Below are 12811 nucleotides of genomic sequence, written 5' to 3'. Positions count from 1 at the left end.
ATGAACTATGGGCTTGAGATAACAGTAAGAGTTGCCACATAAATGTCCTATACCATGGGATATCTACTTATGCTATTGATTCTCTATGATAATACACAATGACATTATATTTGAACATTAGTGACGTCATACAAATCAGGAATTTGTGACTTCATAATACACAATTACCTTATAATAATACATTAGTGACGTCATACAAATCCGGAATTTGTGACGTCATAATACTCAATGACCTTACAATAATACATTAGTGACGTCATATAAATCTGGAATTTGTGACTTCATAATACACAATGACCTTATGATAAGACATTAGTGACGTCATATATATATATATCTCTGTGATTTGTGACGTCATAATACACAATATTGTGGCTGCTGACTGTTAGTGTGTATATAGATATATTCATGAGCAGCAGCAGCTATTTTGTGGTTCCTATGGAGTGATGTGGGCATATCCTGTCGAATATGCCACGCTACCATACAGGTCAGAGCCTGGTGATTGGCTTCCCTACAAAAAAACATTATAAATAAGTTTATAACCAGTTATAAATCAAAATATTCTTATACTTGTAAATTTGTGTTGAAATGTATTCGAATATTGTTACAGAATGGTATACTTCAAGAAAGACTGCATGGAAGTTTTTCATAAAACTTAAAAATTAGTCACATATTCACTGTAACTGATGGAAATTACTGATAGGCTATATTGCATTTATTCAAATGCTGATGAATTAATAATTATCATTCAACGAAAATCCAAATTAAATGCTGTGAATCACCCCGAAGACTTCTGCTACTGCAAATATTGACAACAAGGTAAACATCTAGGTAGCTGTTTACCCTGTTGTCAATATTTGCAGTAGCAGAAGTCTTCGGGGTGATTTACAGCATTTAATTTGGATTTTCGTTTAATAATAATAATAATTATTAATTGTAACTCTTGGAAAAATTCTATAATAGAAGAGAGGAATGATAAAACAAGAGCTTGAGAATTCGACGATTGATTGACTGTAGTTGACAAGCCAAATTTATACAAGATTTTCTTTCTTTCTCAGAATTCCCATTGGATAGGTGACCGTATATCCCAGTTCATTTCCGCTGATCAGAACATCATAGCAAGATCCCCATACATATATAGGAGATCCTGAAATCAGTCTGTAGAAGATAGGAGGAAGAAAAGGTAAGACATGGCGATAATAGGCTACTAACATGTAGGCTATTCATGATAATATCATGAGGTTGAAACAGGATTGAAAGGAAGAATTTAGACGGGATAGTGATGTGAAAATTTTCTTCTATGTTTGGTTTTGAAGCATCTAAATTTAAAAATCTACATTGTGAAGATACGGTAATTAAGAAGTCAAAATGTTGTGAAGTGAACAACTACAAGACTTAACCTATTTGGGACTATGTGTAACCTTATCTAAATAGCATAAGGCTACCTTTTTTTTTCTCTCCCTATCTTTTTTGATGATGTACTTATTGTATCAATCAATGAAGAATAAAAATACAGTAGCGATCATGAAGTACAACAACGAATAAGAGAAGCAGATACAATCAACAAGGGAGTGTGAGAGGGAGAAACTGTAGAAGTATAGCAAGAAAGCCAGTGAGGAGAGAAGAAATAGGATTACCTTATCTTAAGTTGATAACATACCTGTAGGAACCTGGAAAGTTCCTCCTGTGTGTCAAATATCATGACAACAAATGGGGAGCCGGGCACAAATTCGCCAGCCCACTTGACCTCGACCCTGTAGTCACCCGGCTCTGTCGGGTCGTATTTGCACAGAATCGTTCGGTCCTTCTGGCTTTCACGCTGCATCTCCACTCTGAATGCACCTGAAAAGGAGAAAACGAATAAAAAATTATCAATCAATAAATCAAACCAAATATCATCAGTCAAAATTCTAATCTTACAGTACTACATAGAGCAATAAATTAATTTATAGAATAGACAAGAGTGCATAGAGCTGAGTAGAAGATGGAGACAAGAAGGAAAAGAATGAGAAGGAGGGAGAGGAGGAGGGGAAGGAGGAGGAATAGGTTGATTGATTGATTGATTGAGTACTTTATTTATGTAGATTACAATATAAATATACACTTATATACAATAGCTTACAATACAGCAAAATTATAGATGAATTTACATAATATAGACTAAGAAAATAATTATTGAAAGTATATGATATGAAAAAGTAATTTGTAATATAATAACTATGGATAATTATATTGTTATGCATCTACATAAATTGGCGGAGCTTCGGACATATCAATGTCCATTCTTCGGAAAGAATATTAAAGGAGGGAGAGGTGGAGGGGAAGGAGGAGGAGGAATAGGTGGAGGAGGAAAAGAAGAAGAAGAAGAAGAAGAAGGAGAAGTGAGAGGAGTAGAAGGAGTAGTGGGAGAAGAAATATATGAAGAAAAGGAAGAAGAAGAAGGAGAAGAAGAAGAAGAAGAAGAAGAAGAAGAAGAAGCAGAAGCCATAAGATGACAGTGGAAGGAGAAGAACAGGAAGAATACAGGAAAAGAAGTACAGAAGTGAGAAAAGGGGGAAGAAGAAGAAGAAGAAGAAGAAGAAGAAGAAGAAGAAGAAGAAGGAGAATTATAGCCTACTCCTGTCTTCAATAACAGTCACAATTTGAATTCATACAAGACAGGAATAACATAGAGCAAAAAATTATACTGTATTACCACACATGATTCAGTAGTATAGAAAAAAATGATACAGTATCATCTCAACTTGATACACAACACCATAATTTGATACAAAACTTCTAAACTTTGAATGAATTCCTAAAACCAAGAGATATCTTCTTATACTATCTTTTCTCTATTGTAGGCTATCACCATAGATGATACAGTATCACCATAAATGATACAGTATCACCATAAATGATACAGTATCACCACACATGAGACAGTAGGGTATCAACACATTACGATACAGTACCATCTCAACCTGACACACAACACTATAATTTGATAAATAACTTCCAAACTTTGAATGTATTCCACAAACCATGACATATCTTCTTATGCTATCTTTTCTCTATAGTATCACCATAAATGAAACAGTATCACCACACATGATACAGTATGAACATAATATGATACAGTATCATCTCAACTTGACACACAACAACATAATTTGATACAAAACTTCCAAACTTTGAAAGAATTCTACAAACTATCGGACACCGTATCTTATTATGCTATAATTTCTCCGTGGTATCATCATGATACAGTACTAACACGAATAATACAGTATCACCACACATGATACAGTATAATCACAATATGATAAAGTATCATCTCAACTTGATACACAACCATAATTTGATACAAAACTCCCATCCTTGAATGAATTCATGAGATATCGTCTCATGCTACCTTTTCTCAATAGTATCACCATGAATGATACAGTATCATAACAAAATGATACAGTATCAACATATTATGATACAGTATCATCTCGACTTGATTCAAAACACTACAATTTGATACAAAACTTCCAAACTTTGAATGAATTCCACAAACCATGGGATAATTCATCTTATGCTATCGTTTCTCAATGGATTGATGGATATGGATACTGGAGCTATCCATGTTATCCATGGATACATACCCTTGGGTCCCCTGACCCTGACAGTGAGTTGCCCCGCACCTGCGCCCCTCGTGTCACAAATGAACCGGCTCTGGAAAGTGGCCAACACTCCATGCTCTATGCCAGGCCCGTACACGCGCACTTTGCTCGCGTCCGGCGCGCCACTCACGCGCAGAACAAACGGCGAACCTGGCACATCCACTCCTGAAACACAGGACAGAAAATAAATGAATAAATGAATAAAAACACTTCACTCACAAGGGCTACTCTTCAACAAATTTATAAAAACATTTCAACTTGAAAATGACCTAGGTTAGGGTCGAAGCTAGTTGTTGAACTATTTCAAAGTTTTTAAAAATGAAGGGTACTTCAAGATTCTTATATTGTTTTTCCTACAGTTACGTTGAAAAGTGGCCATTGCTGCACTGATTACAGAACGCAAAGAATCACTTTTCCGCTCTAGTGCGGGAAAAATTTTTCTGCACTCCAGATTTGCAACATGGCAACGCAAAATACTTAGTAGGTTATATGGAGCAACAGTGCAGCAAAATCAAAATGAAGTTGGTAACAGTGACTGCTGTGGCTGCTATAGTGAGCAGAGGTGCAACCAAGCACAACGCGCTAATTATTACTATTATAATATTATAACGAGGACAGCAACAGCACAGTGCCACCACAGCACACACCACACAGCTGCCCCCCGCCATTCAAACACTACTAAGTTATTTGATGCATTTCAGGCAATTTTACCCATAATTACCCACTTTTCATATTCAATGGTAACTGTAGGAAAAACTTAATGTGAAATACGTGCGCAAAGTTCCTCTGCTGCACTCAAGAAACCATTCCGCCCTCGCCTACGGCTCGGGCGTAAACGTTTCTTTCGGTGCAGCAAACTGTCACTTTGCGCACTAGTTGCACAAATAACTATTTATTAAATGAATGGATGTTTATTTCCTAAAAAAAACCAAAACTACTACATCAATTACAGGAAATATTAGACAATTTACAATTACATACAATGGTTAGTTTCAGAAATTTCTTATAATGTGCCTTCTACATATTTAATGTTTTCTGTGTGGAAATGAAAATGAAATTGGAGAAATAATACACAATTATTCTTCATTCATTTTCTCCTTGAACATCCTTGGTCTCTCCTGCCTTCTAGGTTGTAATTGAGCATCAATTTTAATACAAAATATTGCTTGAAAATAAAGGAGATTGTTAAAAATTCTTCTCCATTAATTTTTTTCTTGAACATCCTCGGTCTCTCCTGCCTTCTAGGTTGTAATTGAGCATCAATTTTAATACAAAATATAGCTTGAAAATGAAGGAGATTGTTAAAAACTAAGTTGCAAACAGATATGGATGTCAGCCACATAGAATACCGTATTGGTATGGTAAATCGATAGAAAATAGAGAAAAATACAACATTATTCTTGTGAAAAATTCTATCTAAATTTGGGAAAGGAACAGTTTTGGGCTTTAAGCCTGTTATTCCTTTCCCAATCATTCATAGTTGAGAATGATTGTATCTATTAATGTATAAATAAATAAATAAATAAATAAAAATGAAGAGATTGTTCCATAAACTGAGTTGCAAAAATGCTGGATTTAGGGGGAAATGAATGTTGCTGTATGTGGATGTATAAGAGCTTCATATTTTTGCTTGAATATATGTTTTTGATGTGGTAAATCAATACAAACTAGATATAATTACAATATAGATCAAAAATAAAGAGATTGTTCCATAAACTGAGTGTCAACAATAATTATGGATTTAGGCAGAAATTAATATCACTGTAAGTGAATATGGAGCTAATAGACGCTTCATGTTCTTGCACGAATTATATTATGTTGTTGGTTTGGTAAATCAATGAAAAATAGAGAAAAATACAACAATATTAGGCAGAAATGAATGAATTCATTGCCAAATACAAGAAATTTTACTACAAATGAAATTATCATTAAAATACAATAGTTTTTGACGTGACTGGAAAAGAAGCCTTGAGCTCCAGCCATGAGTTCTAAAAATAAGGAATACATTTTTTAATCTAATAGCAGCTGTACAAATAATACAATTCTGTTGATGGATGATAATCTATAAATGTTCATAAATAAAGAGATTGTTCCATGAACGAAGTTGCAACAATGATGGATTCAGGCAGAAATGAATGTTGATATTAATGTGGATGTATTGATTGATTGATTGATTGAGAACTTTATTTATATAGATTACAATATATACTGGCTTATACACTTATATACAAAAGCTTACAATACAGCAAAATTATAGATGAATTTACATAATATAGACTAAGAAAATAATTATTGAACTGTATATGATATGAAAAGTAATTTGTAATATAATAACTATAGATAATTATATTGTTATGCATCTACATAAATTGGCGGAGCTTTGGACATATCAATGTCCATTCTTCGGAAAGAATATTGAAAATATCCTCCCCACTAACTCTCTACCAAAATGTATAAGAGCTAATCAAACATTTAACCATCATTGAAACAGATAAATAAATTCTCATGAGAGACTTTATTTCTTTCAATAATTTTATAAAATATTGCGTTTCCAATTATTTACTTGCATTATGTGTTAAGAGAGCAATTATGGAATAATATCCTTGTGCTCTCATATGTATCTCAAAATGAATAAATATTCATTTCAAATATTCGAGTCCATACTGTAACATTTGTTCTACGTTTGAAATAATCAACCAACTAGGCCTACTATGATTGATTGAAAAATAAGGATCAAGTCTCTTTCTATGTGTGCTATTTTCTTCTTGTTTCAACTTAGTGATAGGTTGTTGACTCTACCAATATTTTTACTTTCCTTGCCCTATTACCATAGGTAAGGAAAGTATTGCTTTCCGAAAAAAATTAAGGTACCCCAATTTCCAAATATCTATACGTTTCAAGGTCCCCTGAGTCCAAAAAAGTGGTTTTTGGGTATTGGTCTGCTGTGTGTGTGTGTGTGTGTGTGGTGTGTGGTGTGTGTGTGTGTGTGTGTGTGTGTGTGTGTGTGTGTGTGTGTGTGTGTGTATGTGCGTCTGTGTACACGATATCTCATCTCCCAATTAACGGAATGACTTGAAATTTGGAACTCAAGGTCCTTACACTATAAGGATCCGACACGAACAATTTCGATCAAATGTAATTTAAGATGGCGGCTAAAATGGCGAAAATGTTGTCAAAAACAGGATTTTTCGCGATTTTCTCAAAAACGGCTCCAACGATTTCGTCAAATTCATACCTAAAATAGTCATTGATAAGCTCTATCAATTGCCACAGATCCCATACCTGTAAAAATTTCAGGAGCTCCGCCCCATCTATGCAAAGTTTGATTCTAGAATCCCAATTATCAGGCTTCAGATACACTTTAAACAAAAAAATTCTTGCGGAAATGATTGAACATGAAAATCTCTACAATTAATGTTCAGTAACATTTTTACCTAGAATTTAAAATAAGCTCGAAATTCGAGAAAATGTTATTATTTCAATTGCAAACTGTTGGCAACTGTTGATTCTATTAAATCATTCACTATGAAGAGATAGCAGACATCGTGTGTCTCCAGCGTTATTGTCCTGTCACCAGCTGGCTTAGATCTTTGAATAGTAGACCTGAAATGCTCGGGAACACTAGCGTCAGGCCGTCAGGAGATCAATTTTCATAACGGCAAGGAAAGTTGTGTGAGTGCGCTACACCAGATTTTTATAATAGGCTATTGCTTAGCTGAACATACCTCCATATTTGACAGTCAACGTATGCCTTCCAGCTTCTTGGGGTTTAACATTCAATGTGAAAGTGCCGTCTCCGTGGTCGTACAGCTCGCAATAGGCCACCTAAAATAAAAAAAAACAACACCTAATTATTATTCAACTGGCTATCTATTTTATTTAAATGATAGTATTGGAATGAATCCCAAATTATATGATGTCAGCCACTCCAAGACTTTGATAGCAATTTGGAATTACGTTCAATAATTATCACATATCGATCATCACTTGAACTATATTATTTCCATGTTTATTTTGGACTAAAATTTAATAAAAATTGTAGACGTGAAATTCTAACCTTATCTTGGACTTTGTCACCTATAGATTTGGGGAAAAATAGCACAAGGACTACCTTATTATTTTATCTACCAATGTTATTACATCAGTGTCATTCTCATTGTAAATGGATAAATAAATAAGTAAAATGCAGTCTCTAATTCATTATAATCTGTATTATTTTAGGTTTAATAAGATAGAGAATGAGAAAAACTTAATTTTAATGAGTTAATGTTCATAAGGGAGATTAGAGTCAAATGGAACTGAAAAAAGAAACTTATAAAATGTGTGAATTTAAACAAACTTTTTTCCAGTTTAATTCACTACATAACATGCAAGCATGTCACTACATATTCTGTGCTCTGTGTTATAGTGAGGTCCACATTATAATGGCAGTGGAGAAAGATAGGAGAACAACGTTGCCGATCCTCTGTCTTGTCAATGCCTTCTATAGACGGTAGCTGATACCACAGTAAGTATATTACCCACAGTATGGCCATTGGATTTTTGTTCCTGCCGCCGACATGAATATTCCAAATATTTGAATTTTACAATAGGCGATTATAAGTAAAATCGCTTGCCTTTACTTATTAAAGCACATTTTCGTGATTATTAACTTCGATATAATTTCTTTAATGTTTTTTTCTATATTCCCAATATAGTTTTGGAACTTGAAAATAGTGAATCGTAGATAATAGCGGGTGAAATGAAAGGTACGTACCGTAACCTGGAAGCTGAATCTCCAAAAGATTACCAAAAAACTTTTAAAATATGTCATGATATTGTAATAAATTTTGTTCCATTGACAAAAATAATGAAGTTCTCATATATATGTGTAGAAAAATGATGGAATTCTCATCATAATAGATTCCATAACATTCAACTATTTTGTTTTATTTTTTGACAGCCAATAAGTGTGACGAAAATATGGTAAATACAACATTGTATATAAACTGTGGAAAAGCCAATTGTTCTAGCCATAGTTCTACTTGATGTTTTTAATAAATATGTAAGCGATTGAAAAAGAAAACACATGACCCATAACATTAGATTCAATAATTTTCATAATTAAGATAAAATATTTTGTAAATTATTCATAAATTCTACATTGTTAAAAGACGATCTAGCAACAGAGGAAAGCGAGAAAGAGATAGCGCTATCCGCTTTGTTGTATGATAGACAAGAATAGTAATACTATTTCTAAACAACAACTGCCATTATAACGTGGACCTCACTATAGTCGTATTGAAAACATCAACGTCCTACTCTTTAACCATAAAATAGAGTGAAGAATAGCTATGTTTTAAATTAAATAAATATAATAAGAAATTGTCAAAAACCACAAATTTATTGATACTTAGGGTTTATCAGAGATTGACAATGGTGTAACAACCGAAACCGGTCTTTCTAACGATCAATAAATCTGTGGTTTTTGACAATTTCTTAGTCTTCTTATTCAATATAGACAATTACCACAATATCAACTTCTCAACTACACAAAAAAATAGCTATGTTTCATAGATTATGCTATTGATGAGGGATTTAGATACAGTTTGTCGTAAATCTTAAGGTGCGTACAGACTTTCGCTCTGCTCCGCAACCGAACGTCACTCCAGCAGAGCGATTGATGATCGACCGGCGAGCAACAGTGGTTCGACCGGGGAACGCAAGAAGATCTAACATCTTCCGTAACGTTCATGATGGGTGCGTGGGTGGAGCGACTGTGATTCGATGGAGGAACGAGGGCGGTACAAGGGCGGAGCGTGCTCGGTGCGGGTAGGAAGCGCGAATATGTATACGCAGCTTAATAGTGCTCATAGCGTAGCTTGTGGACGATTAGCAACAGAACAAAGCGAGAAAGAGATAGCGTTATCTGGTTTGTTGAATGATAGACAAGGATAGCAATACCATTGCTAAACAAACACTGCCATTATAACGTGGACCTCACTATGGTGGTATTGACAGCATCAACGTCTTACCATAGAGAAACAATAGTGTAAGTAGATATCCCATGGTATAGGGCGTTTTATGTCGCAACTTTCACTGTTATCTCAAGTCGATTACTATCGATTATTGTAGATTTTTACTGTTTTGTTGGGGTGAGAGTGTATGAACGGCACAATATGAGAGACTACCAGCGTCACACAGCTTCACAGGAAAGAACTACGTGGACTATCAGCTTGAGATAACAGTAAAAGTTGCGACATAAACGCCCTATATCATGGGATTCTACTCAAGCTATTGTTTCTCTATGGTCTTACTCTTTCAACCATGAAATAGAGTAAAGAATACCTATGAAGAGGTACCTATGTTTTATAGATTATTCAATTTTGATGAGGGACTTAGATATAGTTTGTCGTGAATATTATAGTGTTTATAGCGTACCTTGTGGGGGCCCAACACAGTGGGCACTCAGCTCGCCGGGTCCGGCTCTCCTGGTGTCAATAAAGCTGCGAATGTCCTTGCCCACCACGCCCGTGCCCAACCCCTCTCCAGAGCACACCACACGTGTTGCGTCACAAACAGCTGTTACAGTCACCTTGAGAGGGCAACCTTTCACCTGCCTGAAATCACACAAAAACACATGACATCATTGATGAAATCCTATTGTATTAAGCGAGAAATTTCTGTATTTATATATTTGGTTATTTTTATATCTGGTTATTTTTATATCTGGTTATTTTTATATCTGGTTATTTATGTTCAACGGATCTCGAAAACGGCTCTAACGATTTTCACGAAATTTGGAACATAGTAGGTTTATGATATAAAATTCGATAGGTCTCATCCTTGGGAAAACTAGGTCTCATCCTTGGGAAAACTCGCTGAACGACATTAGAAGGATAATTCATCCTTGACTGAAACATCTGTGGATAGTAAAAAAGTGAGTGAGCGAGTGAGTATGTGAAAAATCGAAATATCGCATCCCCGAAATTCATAAGATGACGTATAGCCAGCTGTGAAATATAAACACGACCATTTCAGAGAATTGTGTTCTGTTTAACAATAAATAAAAATAACGAGCGGAGACCGGTGCACAGATATTTGAATTCAAATAGAGGAAGTTGAAGGTGGGTTCCTATAGTGAGGTCCACGTTATAATGGCAGTGTTTGATTAGCAATGGTATTGCTATCCTTGTCTATCATTCAACAAAGCGGATAGCGCTATTTATTTTTGGACGAAAGTTGAGCTTGAACTTCTTACTGAAGAAACATAACCTTTTTTTTGGACATGTAATCAAAATTTGGGAATGGAATAGTTTTGGGCCAAGCCTGTTGTTCCTTCCCAATCATATTTATATGATTTGTTATTGTATCCACGTATAAATAAATAAATAAATTGAAGGAGAAGTGTAATTAATCACAATTAAAAGTGGAACTAAGTGTAACTTACCTATCAGACCACATAACATTGAGCAGATATGCCCCAGGCTGGGTGGGACAGTAGGTGGCTCTGTAGATGTTATCACCCAAATGCTGCAGACCCACTTTTATGTCGTTCTTCATTCCTGATAAGGAGACATCTGGCATACCTGCAATCCAATTCAATTTATATTAATAATATTTCTATCTCTTCAGGGCTACTTTTCAAAAATTTCACAGCTCAACATACTAACATACTATAGTGGTCCTTTTGAATGAGAAGAAAAAGTAGTAGTAGAAGATGAAGAAGTTTCTTCTTCATTCATTAAAGTTCAGTTTGGCTCTTGCCTTTTCTGACTCAAAAATAAAAAAATAAGGAGAAGAAGAAGACGAATAATAATAATAATAATAATAATAATAATAATAATAACACAGATAAGAAAATTACGAAGTAAAGCCACAATATACGTATTTGTTGATTTTAAGAAAGCCTACGATTCAATCCACAGACCAACACTATTTAAAATTCTTGAAGAGAAAGGCCTGGATCAGAAAACTCGAAAAATCATAGAACAAACATTGACAAACACAACATCAAAAATAAAATTTATGGGAGAACTTTCGAAGCCTTTTGAGATAAAGACTGGTGTTAGGCAAGTGATGGATTATCACCACTGCTCTTCAACATAGTTCTTGATAGAGTAATGGAAGAATGGAAAAGAAACTGAAGGAGGTGAACCACTGGAAGCCAATCTCGCTGGGAACCAAGAAAAATAATCTTCAAATTCCATACTTAGCTTTTGCAGACGACCTTGCTATAATGTCAGATTCATTGGAAAGTGCAATAAAACAAATAGAAATTTTAAAAGAATGTGCTGAACAAGTAGGCTTACAAATATCATTTGAAAAAACTGTTTTCACAACATCAAATATAGAAGTTACTAAATTACAAACAAAATATGGAACAATTAAGAAGGTACCATACTTTAAAATCTTGGGGAAATTATATCAGAAAAACATGCACAAAATGAAAGGATACAGAAAGCTCGTAAAGGCCTAGGGCTAGTGCAATATATTATAATAAGAGATGTATGTCTATCAATACCAAAATCAAACATTATAACGCAGTAATCAAGCCAACAATGTTGTATGCCAGCGAGACCCTAACACTTAGCAGAAACAGATACTGAAAATTTGAAAAAGAAGAAAGGAAGATAATTAGAAAAATACTTGGACCAAGAAAGACCGAAGATGGTTATAGACTACAGAAAACAGCCAAGTTGAAGAATACTCTAACATAGAAGCAGACATCAGGAAAAGGCGCCTTAATTTTATGGTCACATAATGAGGCTTCCGATCACAGACTTACAAAAAGAATAGTAACATATGTAGCAACCCTTAGTAATGGAGGTGCATGGATGAAAACGTCAAGAAGGACTTAATACTTGCTAACATTAACAATGATGAAATATACAACAGGAACAGTTTCAGAGAAAAGGTTGAAAAATGGGAAGTTAAACCAGAGATGACTGTGCCAAGAGTGGGAACAAAATGGAGTGAAGCAAGGAAGCGGAGTTCTCACTGAAAATGAAAAACTGGTGGATTGATAAAAAGAACAAGAAAAACAAAAAATGAACCAAATTTTGCTCAGCGTCTTCCATCTGGGAGCTTGACGGCTAATAATAATAATAATAATACTAATAATAACAATAATAATAATAATAATAATAATAATAATAATAAGAAGAGAAGAAGAAGAAGAAGAA

General features: G+C 34.5%; 1 protein-coding gene across 1 annotated transcript in view; it reads right to left on the bottom strand.

Annotated features, from left to right (window-relative positions):
- Nucleotides 1-13: 13 nt before the first annotated feature.
- LOC111059285 (filamin-C) overlaps nt 14-12811 on the bottom strand; it is a 102558-nt gene continuing 89760 nt past the window's right edge. The window contains 7 exon segments of the mRNA XM_039440354.1: nt 14-511; nt 1661-1842; nt 3630-3812; nt 7373-7472; nt 10068-10079; nt 10081-10246; nt 11077-11215. Coding sequence (XP_039296288.1) covers nt 437-511; nt 1661-1842; nt 3630-3812; nt 7373-7472; nt 10068-10079; nt 10081-10246; nt 11077-11215 — 857 coding nt within the window. The 3' untranslated portion in view covers nt 14-436.

The sequence above is a fragment of the Nilaparvata lugens genome, chromosome 13 (assembly GCF_014356525.2).
Source record: "Nilaparvata lugens isolate BPH chromosome 13, ASM1435652v1, whole genome shotgun sequence".
Classification (NCBI taxonomy): Eukaryota; Metazoa; Arthropoda; class Insecta; order Hemiptera; family Delphacidae; genus Nilaparvata; species Nilaparvata lugens.
The sequence above is the reverse complement of the archived record's forward strand: the minus strand, read 5'-3'. Positions and strand labels throughout refer to the sequence as shown.